Source organism: Streptopelia decaocto (assembly GCF_964273445.1).
Source record: "Streptopelia decaocto genome assembly, chromosome: 1".
Classification (NCBI taxonomy): domain Eukaryota; kingdom Metazoa; phylum Chordata; class Aves; order Columbiformes; family Columbidae; genus Streptopelia; species Streptopelia decaocto.
Genome location: NC_138663.1, coordinates 210,895,569 through 210,910,315, shown reverse-complemented (window position 1 = coordinate 210,910,315; position 14,747 = coordinate 210,895,569). Strand labels below are relative to the sequence as shown.

Genomic DNA, 14,747 nt, shown 5'->3' with positions numbered 1-14,747 from the left:
GATGTTTGGAAGTTAAATTGTGTAAACACAAAACAGCAATATCCTTTCCTCCATGACGACACCACAGACAGAAATATGATTTATTTATCAATACAGACAGCAATGCCATGAAGTATAAGCTTCAAGAGTATCCTGAGGGAATTCATATAGTTTCATGTCTTAGAACAGGCACTAAAGCACAGTACTTATTTCTGAGCTTTCCCCCATTTCGCTGAGTTGTTTACACCCTCTCAGTAGTCTTGGTTGTACCAAAATAGGGTTTGTGCCCCAGCCTACCCAGAATCAACTATTTGAATAATCCACAATTTTATCTGCTGTGTTTCAATGTTAGAGCTTGCAACGCATGCAAGTAAATTTAAATAAGTCCTCTTCTTGTTTGTGGCAAATTCCTAGACTTTATTTTCCCATTTTTACTCTTAAAAATACACCTAGAAGTCTTTATAATAAAAAATATTGCAAGTTGAACGGCAGGAGCAGGTTCTTGATCTACAACTACCAAGTCCATTTCCTCTTCAAAAGCATCTTAAAAGTCACAAAAACTAAAATAACATCAAGAGGCATTCCAAAAAAACCCCTAAAACCAACCAAGCCACCTTGTTAGCAAGTAGGAAGCTATCCACACTACATTTGTTCACTGACAATAAGTCCATGAATTAGTAAAATGAAATGAGAAAGGTCTGCACAAACAGCTCCAGGAGAATTAATTTAAGTTTTTCCACCATGTGATGTTCTAACAGTGCCCTTGTAACAACCACAAAACATCCCATTCTCCCACACAGGCCTCACCACAGCCTGGGAACAGTTTGTGTACAAATACTCCTCCATATCTTGATTGAAAATGAGAAAAGCCACATGACACTGAGCATGCCCAGGAAACACGAGTCTTGTCTGCAATCCTACAGGGCTAATTAATAAACCATCAGCCAACAGCTTGAGCTTAGGCTTATTTTTACAGTGTGAGGACTTACTGAAGGAAAGGAAGAGGTTACCTGTTATCTGCCTCGCAGGCAAAGCTGTGACTCTTTCTTTTCTTTGGGATCGTGTTTTTGATGAAGTAGATCAGGATCTTAATCATACTGTTCTCTCCCATCAGCTGCTGAGCCAATATCTGAACCTCAGACTTACACCAAAACCTCCTCTGCTGCTACGTACAACAAACGCTCAGCTACTGTACTGAGAACACCTCATCTTCGTGCCACTCTGCGTGTGCCACATTCTTGCCAGTCTATAAAGCCACCTAAGACAAGCACATAAAATCATTACTACAACCACAGTCCAAAATTCAAACACCTGTTCTAAAGAGAAGCGATCTTCTTGGAGACAACTGCTCTGACACAGCTTTCTACGCAAGCCAGACTCCTTTAGGAGACGTAAGACAGACATGGAAGTACAACAGGAAAGCTAGAAAGTGGATGAAGAGGAATCAAATGGAAAAAGTATAGAACAATATTTGCTCAGATAGTTTACCAAGGAGGTGGGTGCCTCATGCATCTAAACCTGTCTCAAAGCAAAAAAAGTAAACACGCAGCAATTAAGGAGTGAGAATGGAGAGAGATTTTGTTAGTGAGTTACTCTAAGCCAGTTGCTAGAAGCATTAATGAAGATGGAGAGAAAGGAGGAAAGCAGAAGGACCATCATACAGTCAGGTTTCCTCCATCCACCCACATCTCAGTCTGTAATCACAGTTTTATTATAGAAGAGGTTAGCACGTATACCCAAATGAAAACGGATGAAGAGCACCGCTCTAAGAATTAATTACAGCAAGTAATTTTCAATTAAGTTAGAGGACAAAAGCTCCCCACAGCTAAATACAGCTGCGAACATAGCACATAGATTTTTCCTTGATCAGAGGCAGCAAAAGTCCCTATGACCAAGGAAACTGTGAGCAGGGAAGGGGTGAGACACAGACAGCTCTTCATCAAGCTGCTTGGCAAGCAGCAAACCTAGAGACCTCATTTCTTGGGTTTACGGTGAAATACGAGGGTATTGGGCAAATAATCCTGTACTTGCTGGTTTCTCTTCGCCTTCCCATCCCACAATCCCTTCATCTCTTTCTTTTACACCCTTTACAGAGCAACTGGAAGCGCTTCTGAACCACCTATGGCTCCAGCCCCGTGGCCAAGTCCTCCTTCTCCAGGTGATTTTGAGTTCTCAAAATTCACAGGAACTCTCTTTGAAATCTCTCCGAGTAATGAGTTCGAGTCGTAGGAAAGGTCATGATTATCACCTAGGGAAGGAAGGGTAAACAGGAACAATCAAACTGACTCTTCAGTTTGTATTTTACTGGTTAATTTTGGCTTTAGAAGGAGCTATAGAATATTTCACTATTGCTGGTTTTAATCAAAATATTCTTCCTCAGTAATCTTAACATTAAAAGTGTAAGTTCTCCTACTTCACACATTTTTCAGATAAACATATACTAATCTGTTTTTTAAAAAACCTTCCGATACACTAACCAAAAGTTCTAACAAAAAAAAGCCCTATTTACTAGAGTTCAGTCTGGGTTATCAAGTGTATTATCAGGAATGTTATTTCCCTTTTCCACTCCTTCCCTCCCCCATGCCACAATTCACAGATATTTTCACAACAGCAGCTCCGAGCGCGGAATGCGCAGATGGCGAGCGTTAATTCCTGCAAAAACGAAAGAAGAGGGGATATTTCCAAGTAGCAGAAAGCTCATCTAAGGGCTGTCATGTAGAATTGGAGCCCTTCTGCTTTGATCCTGACAGGACACAATTAGAGGAAACGGCATAAACACATCGACAACCACTCTCATTAAAAAGGAAAACAAAGAAAAAAGCCACAGACAGAAACCTAAAGCACTGGTGAACTGGTAGTTTACCCTCCCCCATCTTCAAGGTATTTTTTAAAGCACAGGCCATGTTGTTTTGATAAATCAGCTGAAAAAAAAAAAACAAAACTAACCCTTTCAACAACGATTTAAGCAAAATAACATCCAATACCATATTATTACGGCCTCACATTTGCTTTGGATGGTTTTAATCAGAACAAACCTTGCTGGAGCAGAAAAGGAAGGAGCATGGGAGAACTTAGATCTCTGGAGCTGTTTCTTTCCTGGGGAGGGCATTAAATTCAGGAAGCTAAGAAAACCAAAATTATGCCACTCGACTCGTAGCTGCATTTTTAAGCCACGCAACAAACCTTCAACCCGATTTCACAAGACGCACGTTTCTGCCTTAACGAAGCAGGTGCCACGTTCCATGTGCCAGTAAAATGACATCATCGCATCCCTTCCTCAGGTACAGCCCTCGATGACCTCACTTTTCCCCCCCCTCACAGAATTTTAGTCACAAAGAGCATTTTTTTTATTTGGCCGGATGCTCAGAGTTGGGGTTTTTATTTTTAAAAGGCACCTGGCACCCCCAAACCCGGGGGAAAGGGCCCTCCTGAGGGAGGGCGGAGGGAGAAGGGACCGAACAGAGCACCGGGCGGGATGAGGTGACACCACCCGCGATGGGACCGATGACAAAACAACCCCGGGAGGGTGGACGACCCCCCAAGCGGAGCCACACACCCACCTTGTCCCAGCTCAGCCACTGCCACACCGCCTTATCCAGCTGCTCATCGCCGGTGCTGCAGGAGATCAGCACGTTGGAGTTGACGTCCCCGGCGGCTCCACACTCGCCCATGTCTGCGGGGAGTGGATGATGAGGGGACGACGGAGGCTTCGCTGCTTCGCTTCTTCACTCCGCCGCGGCACCGCGCATCGCTTGAGGGAGGGGAAGAGCGGAGGGAGGCGGTGCCGGCACCCCAGTACGCGAGGAAAGCGGGGAGAGCCGGGGGCTCCCGGAGGCGGCCGCTATTTACCTCAACCCAACGCTCCCGACGGCGCTCGCCGCCTCAGCCGGTAACGGTAGCGGCGCGCGCCCCACGCACCGCCCGCCGCTCGACAACAACCGAGGCCACGCCCCCCGCGCCGCGGCCCCGCCAATCCCGCCTCGTCAGCTTCCCTGGCCGTGCGGCAATGCATGACGGGAAATGTAGTCCGAGCGCCGCAAAGGGAGGGGCGGGCGGCCGGGAAGAAACTACAACTCCCGGCAGCCCCCGCGGCGCGCCCGGTTTGCCAGAGGGTGAGGGGAAGCGGACAGGGCTGAGGGGCAGCGGCTTCGCTGCCTTCAGCCGGCCGAGGTGACGGGGTCCCGGCTTCTCCCGTCCCGTACCGCTTCTGGTAGCCGTGTCCCTCCCTTCAGTGGCCTCGGCTCCATCCTGTCCCCCCCCGGGGCTGCTCAGTGTGGTAATAACGAGCATTGGCGACCAGTGTCACAGAGCGCTTGGCCCTCAGGAGGCTTGTGCAGGGTTAGGGGGGAGGCGGGAAGGGCCGGGGGGAGGCTTCCTGCTTTTGCTTGATGAAAACAAAAAAATGTACAGTATATCTCTTACCACACCACCGAACCTGTGCTCTCTGCCTCCTGGGTGATCTTCATGAGACCCCCCTGCAGTGCTGGTCCAACTCTGGGTCCTCAGCACAGGACACACATGGACCTGCTGGAGAGGGGCCAGAGGAGCCACAGCAATGATGCGAGGCTGGAACAGCTTTGCTGGGGGACAGGCTGAGAGAGTTGGGGTGTTCAGCTGGAGAAGAGAAGCTCCGGGGAGACCTTAGTGCGGCATTTCCGTATTGAAAAGAGGCCAAGAAGAAAGATGGGGACAGACTTCTGAGCAGGGCCTGTTGTGATAGGACACAGTTTTAAACTAAAGGAGGGAGATTCAGGCCAGACATGAGGAAGAAATTGTTGGCCCTGAGGGTGGTGAGAGCCTGGCCCAGGTTGGCCAGAGAGGTGGTGGATGAACCATCCCTGGAGACATCCCAGGCCAGGCTGGACGGGGCTCTGAGCAACCTGAGCTGGTGAAGATGTCCCTGCTCATGGCAGGGGGGGCACTGGGTGTCTTTTGAAGGTCCCAAACCAAACCATTGTGTGGTTCTATGAAAAGCTAAAAACCTCCCTGGCTGTGCTTCTCCTTCAGCCTCTGAGGCAGAATTCAGCACTATCAAGTGCATCATCTCTTCCCTCTGAAGGGATAATGGAAACAGTGCTACCCTGGAGGACAAGCCCATTGCTCAGATCATTTCCAGACAGGCTGCAGAAGCAGCAATTAAACTGCCATTAGGAGGAAAACCATAATCCCTGCTTCGCCTTCCAGGCCTCTTCAGTTCTAATTGAATTGCCTGTCCCTAAGCAGAAGGCCACAGCAGTGACCACATCCCACAGAGCATCCTCATCCCAGAGAGCATCCTCATCCCACAAGCATCCTCATCCCGCAGAGCATCTTCATCCCGCAGAGCATCCTCATTCCTCAGAGCATCCTCATCCCACAAGCATCCTCATCCCACAGAGCTTCCTCATGCCACAGAGCATCTCCATCCCGCAGAGCATCCTCATCCCGCAGAGCATCCTCATCCCACAAGCATTCTCATCCCGCAGAGCATCCTCATCCCACAGAGCATCTTCATCCCGCAGAGCATCCTCATCCCTCAGAGCATCCTCATCCCACAGAGCATCCTCATCCCGCAGAGCATCCTCATCCCTCAGAGCATCCTCATCCCACAGAGCATCCTCATCCCGCAGAGCATCTTCATCCCGCAGAGCATCCTCATCCCGCAGAGCGTCTTCATCCCGCAGAGCATCCTCATCCCGCAGAGCGTCTTCATCCCGCAGAGCATCCTCATCCCGCAGAGCATCCTCATCCCGCAGAGCATCTTCATCCCGCAGAGCATCCTCATCCCTCAGAGCATCCTCATCCCACAGAGCATCCTCATCCCTCAGAGCATCTTCATCCCACAGAGCATCCTCATCCCTCAGAGCATCCTCATCCCGCAGAGCGTCTTCATCCCGCAGAGCATCCTCATCCCACAGAGCATCTTCGTCCCGCAGAGCATCCTCATCCCGCAGAGCATCCTCACCCCGCAGAGCATCCTCATCCCACAGCATATCTTCATTCCACAGCATGTCCTCATCCCACAGAGCATCCTCATCCTGCAGCGCATCCTCATTCTGCAGTGTATCTTCATCCCACAGCGTGTCCTCATGCCGCAGAGCATCCTCATCCTACAGAACATCTTCATCCCACAGAGCATCCTCAACCTGCAGCATTTCTTCATCCCGCAGAGCATCCTCTCAGAGGTTGCCATAGTGACAGCGGGCACTGCAGAGGGATGCGAAGCTTCAGGAAGATGGGCAGAGGGCAGCGGGACTGGTGGCCAGGGGATGCTGGGTGTGAAGGGAGGTACAAAACGCTGGGTTGGGAGCGGCCCAGGCTCCTGGAGGAGGTGCATAGAGGAACTGGAGGAAGAAGATGACACAACAGAGGGGCGGCAAAGAGGTGGGGAGGTGGTTTGGGGTACCCAAGCAGCACAGCAAAAGATGTTGGTGAAAACTGAATATAGCAGGAAACGATCCAACCTAAGAAAGCCTGGAAATCTCAATTTAAAATCTCCTCCCTTCAAAGCTCTCAAGTCAGTGTCCTGAAGAGACCTCTTGGCTGCAAACACAAACAAATCCTCCATTCCAGAGGTCTGACTCGACTGTGGGGAGGTGAACCTTTAAATAGGGCTATTACAGTCAATTACTGTTCGAAGTCAACAGAAGACGAAGATAGGAGAAATAAGGAAGGCAACGTAAGTGTTCTGTTATCACTAAAGGACTCTCCTGAGGTTGTTTCTGGCATAAAAGGAGAAGAGTTTGGACACTGGTGAAGTTAGGGTGAGGAAATCAGGATAATAGATGGCCACCCACCCCCCATGTTGGTTCCTCTCCTATTTTTGTGGGGTTTTTTTCCCTTTCTCCCACGTCTCTGCACAAAGAGGCAGCATCTGTAGCAGTGTTGAAGCCATCCTGAGCTTGGCAGTCCATTTAAAACCATGTCCCAAACAGCCAGATGCTGGCACATTTTTCTCCAGATCTCAGGGTGGTTCCTGTGGTGAATTTGCACCTGAGAGTCAGCATGAGGTGAAGCACCTGCTTTTCATACCTTACCTGCTCTTTTTTCCTCCTTTGTATTTTGTCGTCAAGGAAAGAAGCCCAGAGCCCAGCATAACAGGAGCTCCAGCCCATAAAACCTTTGTTTTCTTCCCCCAAAAAAGGACAATGGCCATATTAAATACCTCTCCAAAGAGCGTTTCTTACAAAAACCCTGTAACTATTCGCAAAGGCAGGAAGAAATGTTGTTAAAATGAGACTTCATACTTCAAATGCTTAAATTCTTGCCTCATTTTTTTTCCCTATGTGCTTAATGAGAGTTTTAAATTGTTCTGAATGATGATATTTTGCAGGCAGATTCTTTCTGCACATGAAACCTTGAACCTTATCAAGTGGTTTCGCACAGGACAGTGGCAGCCAGGCCTACACTTTCTATTATCAGTGCTCGTTTATTTAGCTGTAATTAAAAGCAGGATTTTCCCTTCAGATATCTAGATAGAATAATTATCATTCTCTCAGATGTCAACGCGCCTCCATGATTATTTCCCTGGAAAGCAGATAAAACAGTCTCATAGAAGATGAAAGTCTTCACCTGTTATTTCTTTAGCGGGATTTGAAACTTCTCAGGATCTCACAAATGCATCCAAAATCAGAGAGGGACGATCTGGCTTCCAAATATTATGGGAAAGTTTGGTTAGCAGCTCCAAGAATCCACCATGTGTTTAGCAAATGCTGGGCAGCCTTAAAAGCTCCAGCCCATACAAAAATCATCTAAAAAGATTACAGGCGATACAGCTTAGATCGTGCTTATGGAGATTTGTTATGTCGGCCTGGAGAAAACACCGACCTCATGGGAGATGACAACTTAAGTCCGATGTATTTGAGGGTTAACCAGCCACCAGAAGAATTTTTAAAGCTGATTACGTCGCTACAGGAGGGTTAAACTGAGTCCCATCTGTTTTCGTGCTGCCACAGAGAGCGATAACGAAGAAGCCGGCACAACTCCGGACTGCACTGCGCTGGGGCTGGTATTTTGCCGTTCTCACGGGCACTTTGACATGATTTCCCAGCCCCCCGCACTCACTGTCTGTGCACATTGCCAGCAGAAATCCCCATTTTCACCTATTACTAGCAACAAAACTTCCAGTCCTTACAGCGTAGGGAAAAGCCAGAAAATAGGAAATTATTGGCGAGTGAAGGAAGGGCAACATTTTTAATGCTTCACCCTCACGTATCATTTTGCCCGATTGGTGCACAATGTGCTCAGACCAAACTGAGCAGCAGCAAACAGTCGAGGGGCTAAAAAACGCAGGAGGGGACACATTGCCAGCGATGAGTACAAGGCAGGCGGGGAGGAGAAGGGTTGACAGGCTGCTGACAGCCGCCTGCTTGTGTGCTGGGAGCTGCCAGAGCCAGCGGGGACCGTGCCGGGGCTCAGCTGGGTTGGGTAAAACTTATTCCTGGCCAAAATGAGTGTGTGCATCCACATATGCATATATATGACTGTGGGCGTGCATCAGTCATGCTTTTGGGGAAGGTCCCTGCTCTCTGCGCCGCTGTTACGAAACCCAGAGTTCCCAAATTGCAACAGTCTGTGCCCCCAAATTTAGACTTTTTTCTAATATAAATAAAATAATGGAAGTTAATAAAGACCCGTTGATAACATATAGCTCCTGTTTGGAATTTCCAGATATGCAATGCAGGGGTAAAGAGCGTATCTGTTCTTGCTTATATGATTAAATGTATCCGTCTTCCTGGCAGGGTTGGGTTTCCAGCATCTGTATCATACCCCTAAACAATGATGCACATGTTTTTTTCTTCCCAACGTGTTTCGTTTTGGTTTTTTCCACAGAAAATTGGTTAAGCACACAGCGATGTCACCGAGTATCAGAAACAAAAACCATCTGTACAGTCACGTTAGCATCATCAGCGATCTGGTACCGCAGACCAAATCCTCGCCCACAACAAACCGGATTAGCTCTGTCGATCGCGCAGCTCTGCCAGCCCAGTGCCGAGAGCCTCAGGGCTGAACCCAGCAGTGTTTCCGTGGCAATTTTGCCGCATGTTGTTTATTCCAGATCGCCTGCAAACATCCCAGGTCTCTCATCATATCCCAGGTTGGTTTTCTGCCCCCAGTTTCCACAGCTAGCCGGGGTCATGCGGGATAAACCCAGCGCATCCTTCTGAGCCTCTCAGCGGGCACCGTGCGCACCCTCGCTCCGCTGAACATCTTTTGTTTTATTATTTATGCATCCTGAACCCCTTGTTCTCCTCTGCTTCTCGGGTTACCTGCTAATAACACAGCAAGTCCCATCCTTTCATTTCTCTCAGTATCAACAGAAAGGCAGCACAGCTCTAAATGTGGGCAGTAATGACATCCCCGCACGCTGCACCAGGAGGGGCGGGTGGTTTTTTGGGCCTGAATACTGTTTTTAATCCTATCTGGGCTCAAAGCAGCCAAAGTGCTTTGTCCTGAAGAAGCGCAGGCAGCCTGCAAGCAGAGCACGAAGAAAGGGAGTGGAGAGGCAGGTGAGAAGGATGAAACAGGGACTGCTGAGATTAAGAAATGGCTTTTAAATTCTGCAGCTGTCCCTTGTGCTTCATGTTGTCAGCCTTGGGAAGGCCTGATCCTGCACCCTCTGGCACTGACAACACACTCATTGGCTTCCTCGGGAGCATAACACCCTAAATACCCACACTTTAAATGAAGTATTGAATGTGCAGCTGGAAAATCCACTGCTCAGCCCTAACGGAGGGCATGGAGCTGCTCTCCTCGCCGCTGCCGCAATATCATCTCCCCGGTTCACAGATTCCTTTCAGGGTTGTTATTTTGGGGGAAAATTTCAGTGCCTCCCGCTCACTCTGGCTTCAGCACCCCAGAGAAGCCGCTTTGATCACCAGGCCCCTTGTATATCAATGCGTGTCCTTTCCAAACCAGCAACCGAACGCAGACCTGGTTATTTTTAATCCTCCCCTCTAGGTATTAATAGCCGCGGCGCGTGCTCTGCTGAGCAGTTGTCCACCAGCCGCATCCATGTGCAGGAAGGAGACGGGATGGGCTTGTTGGAGAGAACAAGAAAGGAGAATGGATCAGGCTTTTCATCCAAATTTATCCTCTCAGTCCCAAAGCACAGGGTAAGTTGCGTAGAAATGTGAAAATTTGCGCCGAAAACATTCTACATGAGATCCTGAGTGTCTGGGATTTCCTGATTGTCAATAAAATAAGTGATGCCTTGATCTTTATTAAGAAATTCTGCTTTTTCTTACCATGTGGTGCAGGTTTTATAGGTACCCATAGGGCAGCCAAGCTGAACTGAACTGCCCCGTTATTGCACAATCCCAGCAGTTAGTTTTATGACCAGACTTTTGATAACACTGCTATATATCATCCTTCAGCTGGTCTGACCCCAGGTCTCCCTTTCCCCTCTCCTGCATGAGAACAGAGGAGGAAAAGGGGAAAAAAAAGAGCAGAGAAAGGGGAGAGAGACAGACCTGCGCTGTTGGAACAGCCACAGTGCAAAGGAGGACAGGATCTGAGTGCAACATGTCATGTAGAGAGGGCCCGATGTAGCCTGCACATTCTGGCTCTGCCTGCTGAGGGCTCCTCCACTAATTAATTTAGTACCTCTCAGAGTCAATTTGGGAGCGCACACAGGCAGCTGGGCCACCGCGGTACCAGATGCCGGGGAAGGGAGATGGTACCCAGAGGTTCAGAGAGCCAAAGTCTCCTGAATGCTGCATTTTTCCATCGTGTGCTTTAATAAATAAAAAAAAATGATTGTAAAATGACTTATCTGGCTTAGGCGAGAGAGGATGCTGCACCCAGCACCGCTCAGTGAAGGGCTGTGAGTGAAAAACGCTGCATGAGCGAACGTCAGAGCTGCTTTAGGGACATGTCAGAGACCTGGACAGGCTGAGAGTTGGGCAGGGAAGAATTTAATGAAATATAACAAGGGCAAGAGTAGAGTCTTGAATCTGGGCAGGAACAACCCCAGGTTCCAGTGTAAGTTGGGGAACGACCTATTAGAGAGCAGTGTAGGGGAAAGGGACCCGGGGGTCCTGGGGACAGCAGGGTGACCATGAGCCAGCACTGGGCCCTTGTGGCCAGGAAGCCAATGGGACCTGGGGTGGGTTAGAAGGGGGTGGTCAGTAGGTCAGAGAGGTTCTCCTGCCCCTCTACTCTGCCCTGGGGAGACCACACCTGGAATATTTTGTCCAGTTGTGGCCCCTGAGTTCCAGCAGGACAGGGAACTGCTGGAGAGAGTCCAGCGCAGCCACCAAGATGCTGAAGGGAGTGGAGCATCTCCCGTGTGAGGAAAGGCTGAGGGAGCTGGGGCTCTGGAGCTGGAGAAAATGATACTGAGGGGGGACTCATTCACGGGGATCAATATGGAAAGGGTGAGTGTCAGGAGGATGGAGCCAGGCTCTTCTTGGTGACAACCAGTGACACGACAAGGGGCAATGGGTACAAACTGGAACACAAAAGGTTCCACTTAAATATGAGAAGAAACTTGTTCCTGGTGAGGGTGTCAGAGCCTGGCCCAGGCTGCCCAGGGGGGTTGTGGAGTCTCCTTCTGTGCAGACATTCCAACCCGCCTGGACACCTTCCTGTGTAACCTCATCTGGGTGTTCCTGCTCCATGGGGGGATTGCACTGGATGAGCTTTCCAGGTCCCTTCCAACCCCTCACATTCTGGGATTCTATGAACAAGGGTGTCACTCCAGCTGTGATGCTACAGGGCTGTCAGCAAGGAACAGGCTATGTCTTTGGTGAGAGGAAATGATATCTTTAGAAGAAATGGATGTGTTTTGGGTACTGAGGGTTTCTGACATGAAGGAAGAGCCTGTGTGTCTGGAAGCAGCCCCTTTCCCATTATAATGACCTTGTCACCTCCCAGAAAATCCTTTTAAGGCACCACAGGCAATGGTCACCCTCATCTCGGAGCAGGGCTGGTGGAGTTACCTTGTGGGAGGACATCACCTCTGCTGTCCCTCCAGAGGAAGGTAGCAGATAATGAATAGTTAATGTCACTGCTTGAAACCACTCATGTTTCCATAGGAGACGGAGCTGTGCCGCGGGGCTTTCACCCGACACCTGCAGCACTGAGCCCCATGTCATTGTACCTGTGTGGCCAGGACACCATTAAAGCTTCATGTCCCATTTTGCATGGGCAGTGATTGCCACTGATGTATGAATGGCCATTAGTCCCCTCCTCAGCTTTTCCATCCCTACTTCTTAGCATTTAATTGTAGCCCGTTGCATGGGACAAACAGAGCTCGTTAGGACTCCTTAGTAGCGAGCACTTATTGAATTAGCAGATAAACATCACCTTATTGCAGCCTTTCCATACTTAAAGGGGCCGAGAAGAAAGATGGGGACAGACTTTAGAGCAGGGCCTGTTGTGATAGGACAAGGGGTGATGGTTTGAAACTAAAGGAGGGAGATTCAGGCTGCACATGAGGAAGAAATTGTTGCCCTGAGGGTGGTGAGAGCCTGGCCCAGGTTGGCCAGAGAGGTGGTGGCTGAACCATCCCTGGAGACATCCCAGGCCAGGCTGGACGGGGCTCTGAGCAACCTGAGCTGGTGAAGATGTCCCTGCTCATGGCAGGGGGGGCACTGGGGGAGCTGGGAAGGTCCCTTCAACACAAACTGTTTTCCATGAAGCACTTTTCCTTTCCCTCCCTTTATTTTCTTTAATGTTTCCCACACCTCAGTGCCTCTGTGCCATGTATTCACCAGCCAAAACCAGTGTAACACAAACTGCTGGAGGCACCTTGTGCTGTTAGCTAATCGTTCACCGATACCCGCTGCCGCCGCTTGGTGATACCATCGCTATCAGCCCCTGCGCCGCTATCATTTCACCTTACACTCTTCTTATCGAAATGCCCAGCATCAAAGCAGTCCCAGGAACAGGCCTCTGCAATTCCCGGCGCTCCAACAATCCCACCATCGCTTCGCTAATGCAAGGTCAGCCTGAATTTCCCAGACACACAACATTTCGATATCCTTTTCTAAGTACCTGGCAAACCACTACAGACATCGCCTCATCCGTGATTCATTGCTGTGTGCTGAGGGAAAAAATCTTAAATAAATTGGCCTCCCATGAGCCCTATTATTTTTTTTCCTAGCTGCATTGCTTAAAATGTAGGCAGCTAGGATTTGTATGGTTGGATTTAGTGATTCAGGCAAGGCCAGCGCTGCCCCAGCTCTCCCCTCTGTGCACCTGAGTGCATCTCCGTGCTGTTAAAACAAACTGCATGAGTGTTACCCCGAAATCTGCTCCTGGGGCTGCAGCACAGGGAGTGAGGCCAGAGCCCAATTGGCTTTGACGAGGAATCTCTTGAGCTTTGGGTTGAGCACCTAATTAGTCCCAAAATCCTTCCTCCGCCAGCTGAAGCAAACCCATTTCATGAGGCTCCTAAATCCATCCACACCCCCTGTATCCTCATGTTTCTGTACCCCTCTGAGCATCCCATGGGGACACCAGCCAGCCTGGAGCTGTGGGTCTCATGGGGACACCACCCAGCCTGGTGGGTCCCAAGGGGACACCAGCCAGCCTGGAGCTGTGGGTCCCAAGGGACAGCACAGCCGTGGGTTCCATGGGGACACCAGCCAACCCAGAGCCATGGGTCCCAAGGGGACACCAGCCAGTCCGAAGCTGTGGGTCCCAAGGAGACACCAGCCAGCCCAGAGCTGTGGGTCCCATGGGGATACCAGCCAGCCTGGAGCTGTGGGTCTCAAGGAGACACCAGCCAACCCAAAGCAGTGGGTCCCATGGGGACACCAACCAACCCAGAGCCATGGGTCCCAATGGGACACCACCCAATTCGAAGCTGTGGGTCCCAAGGAGACACCAGCCAGCCCAGAGCTGTGGGTCCCATGGGGATACCAGCCAGCCTGGAGCTGTGGGTCTCAAGGAGACACCAGCCAGCCCAGAGCTGTGGGTCCCATGGGGATACCAGCCAGCCTGGAGCTGTGGGTCTCAAGGAGACACCAGCCAGCCCAGAGCTGTGGGTCCCATGGGGATACCAGCCAGCCTGGAGCTGTGGGTCTCAAGGAGACACCAGCCAACCCAGAGCAGTGGGTCCCATGGGGACACCAGTCAGCCTGGTGGGTCCCATGGGGACACCAGCCAACCCAGAGCCATGGGGCCCATGAGGACTAGCCCTGCTGCTCTAGCCCCATGGAGTCCACAGGGTTCTCTGGGAAGGAGCAGGTGCCCGTGGCGCAGGGACCCTGAAGCAGCTGCCACAAGGTGGCACTGGCACCTTGTCACCCAGCCCGCTGGCCTCCAGCCCCAGGCCTGAATGGGGACACCCAGGGCATCCCCCAGCCCTGCTGCAGGCTCTGGTCTGAATTTAATTGCGGGGATGGAAGGGAGGACCAGAAATCGGGTGAATAATGATCACCACATGAGCCCTCTTGCAGGAAGGCTTTTCTCCCTTAGGATCTTCTGGACGAGGGAAAAGCAGCTTTTTTTTTCCATTTTTTATGACATGCCACCCTGTAACAGGGTTGTCCCCCACAGGTACAGCAGCAGAAGGGACTCTGCGGTCACCAGATCCATCCCAGCCACCCCCTTCGCCCAGGAGGGCCAGTGGCCACCAGGAGAGGCAAGCAGACCACATCACTGGGGGTTTTGTCATCAGTCCCAGCACAGGGACCTCCATGGAGGTGGAGAAAACCCCCACGCAGTGTGTGTGGCACAAACCAACCCAGCGGAGGGTTTGTTGTCTCGGCTGTCCCCGCCTGGCCCGATTCCCTTGATTTATTTGCAGATAAAGGGTTTATTTTCCTTTCCCAGCACTG

The 14,747-nt window shown here is 50.4% G+C and overlaps 2 protein-coding genes across 4 annotated transcripts in view; one reads left to right on the top strand and one right to left on the bottom strand.

Annotated features, from left to right (window-relative positions):
• PGM2L1 (phosphoglucomutase 2 like 1) overlaps window positions 1-3,850 on the bottom strand; it is a 51,251-nt gene extending 47,401 nt beyond the window's left edge. The window contains exons 1-2 of one of the 3 annotated variants that reach the window (XM_082043299.1): window positions 3,540-3,850; window positions 990-2,227 (exon numbers count right to left, since the gene is read on the bottom strand). Coding sequence is in view for 1 of the 3 variants with exons in the window: in XM_082043298.1 (XP_081899424.1) it covers window positions 3,540-3,650 (111 nt within the window). In the remaining 2 variants the exon portion in view is untranslated. Of the gene's footprint in view, window positions 1-989; window positions 2,228-3,014; window positions 3,036-3,539 lie in introns of those variants that run through there. The other 2 variants (XM_082043300.1, XM_082043298.1) reach the window with 2 other exon arrangements.
• A 139-nt stretch (window positions 3,851-3,989) lies between these two features.
• LOC309435351 (uncharacterized protein) lies at window positions 3,990-14,609 on the top strand (the record flags this gene model as incomplete). The annotated part of the gene is made up of 5 exons (XM_082043501.1): window positions 3,990-4,091; window positions 5,445-6,342; window positions 8,791-9,055; window positions 9,919-10,073; window positions 14,467-14,609. 4 exons carry the CDS (start codon window positions 3,990-3,992, stop codon window positions 9,923-9,925), a joined length of 1,272 nt encoding a protein of 423 aa, XP_081899627.1. The 3' UTR covers window positions 9,926-10,073; window positions 14,467-14,609.
• Window positions 14,610-14,747: the final 138 nt, after the last annotated feature.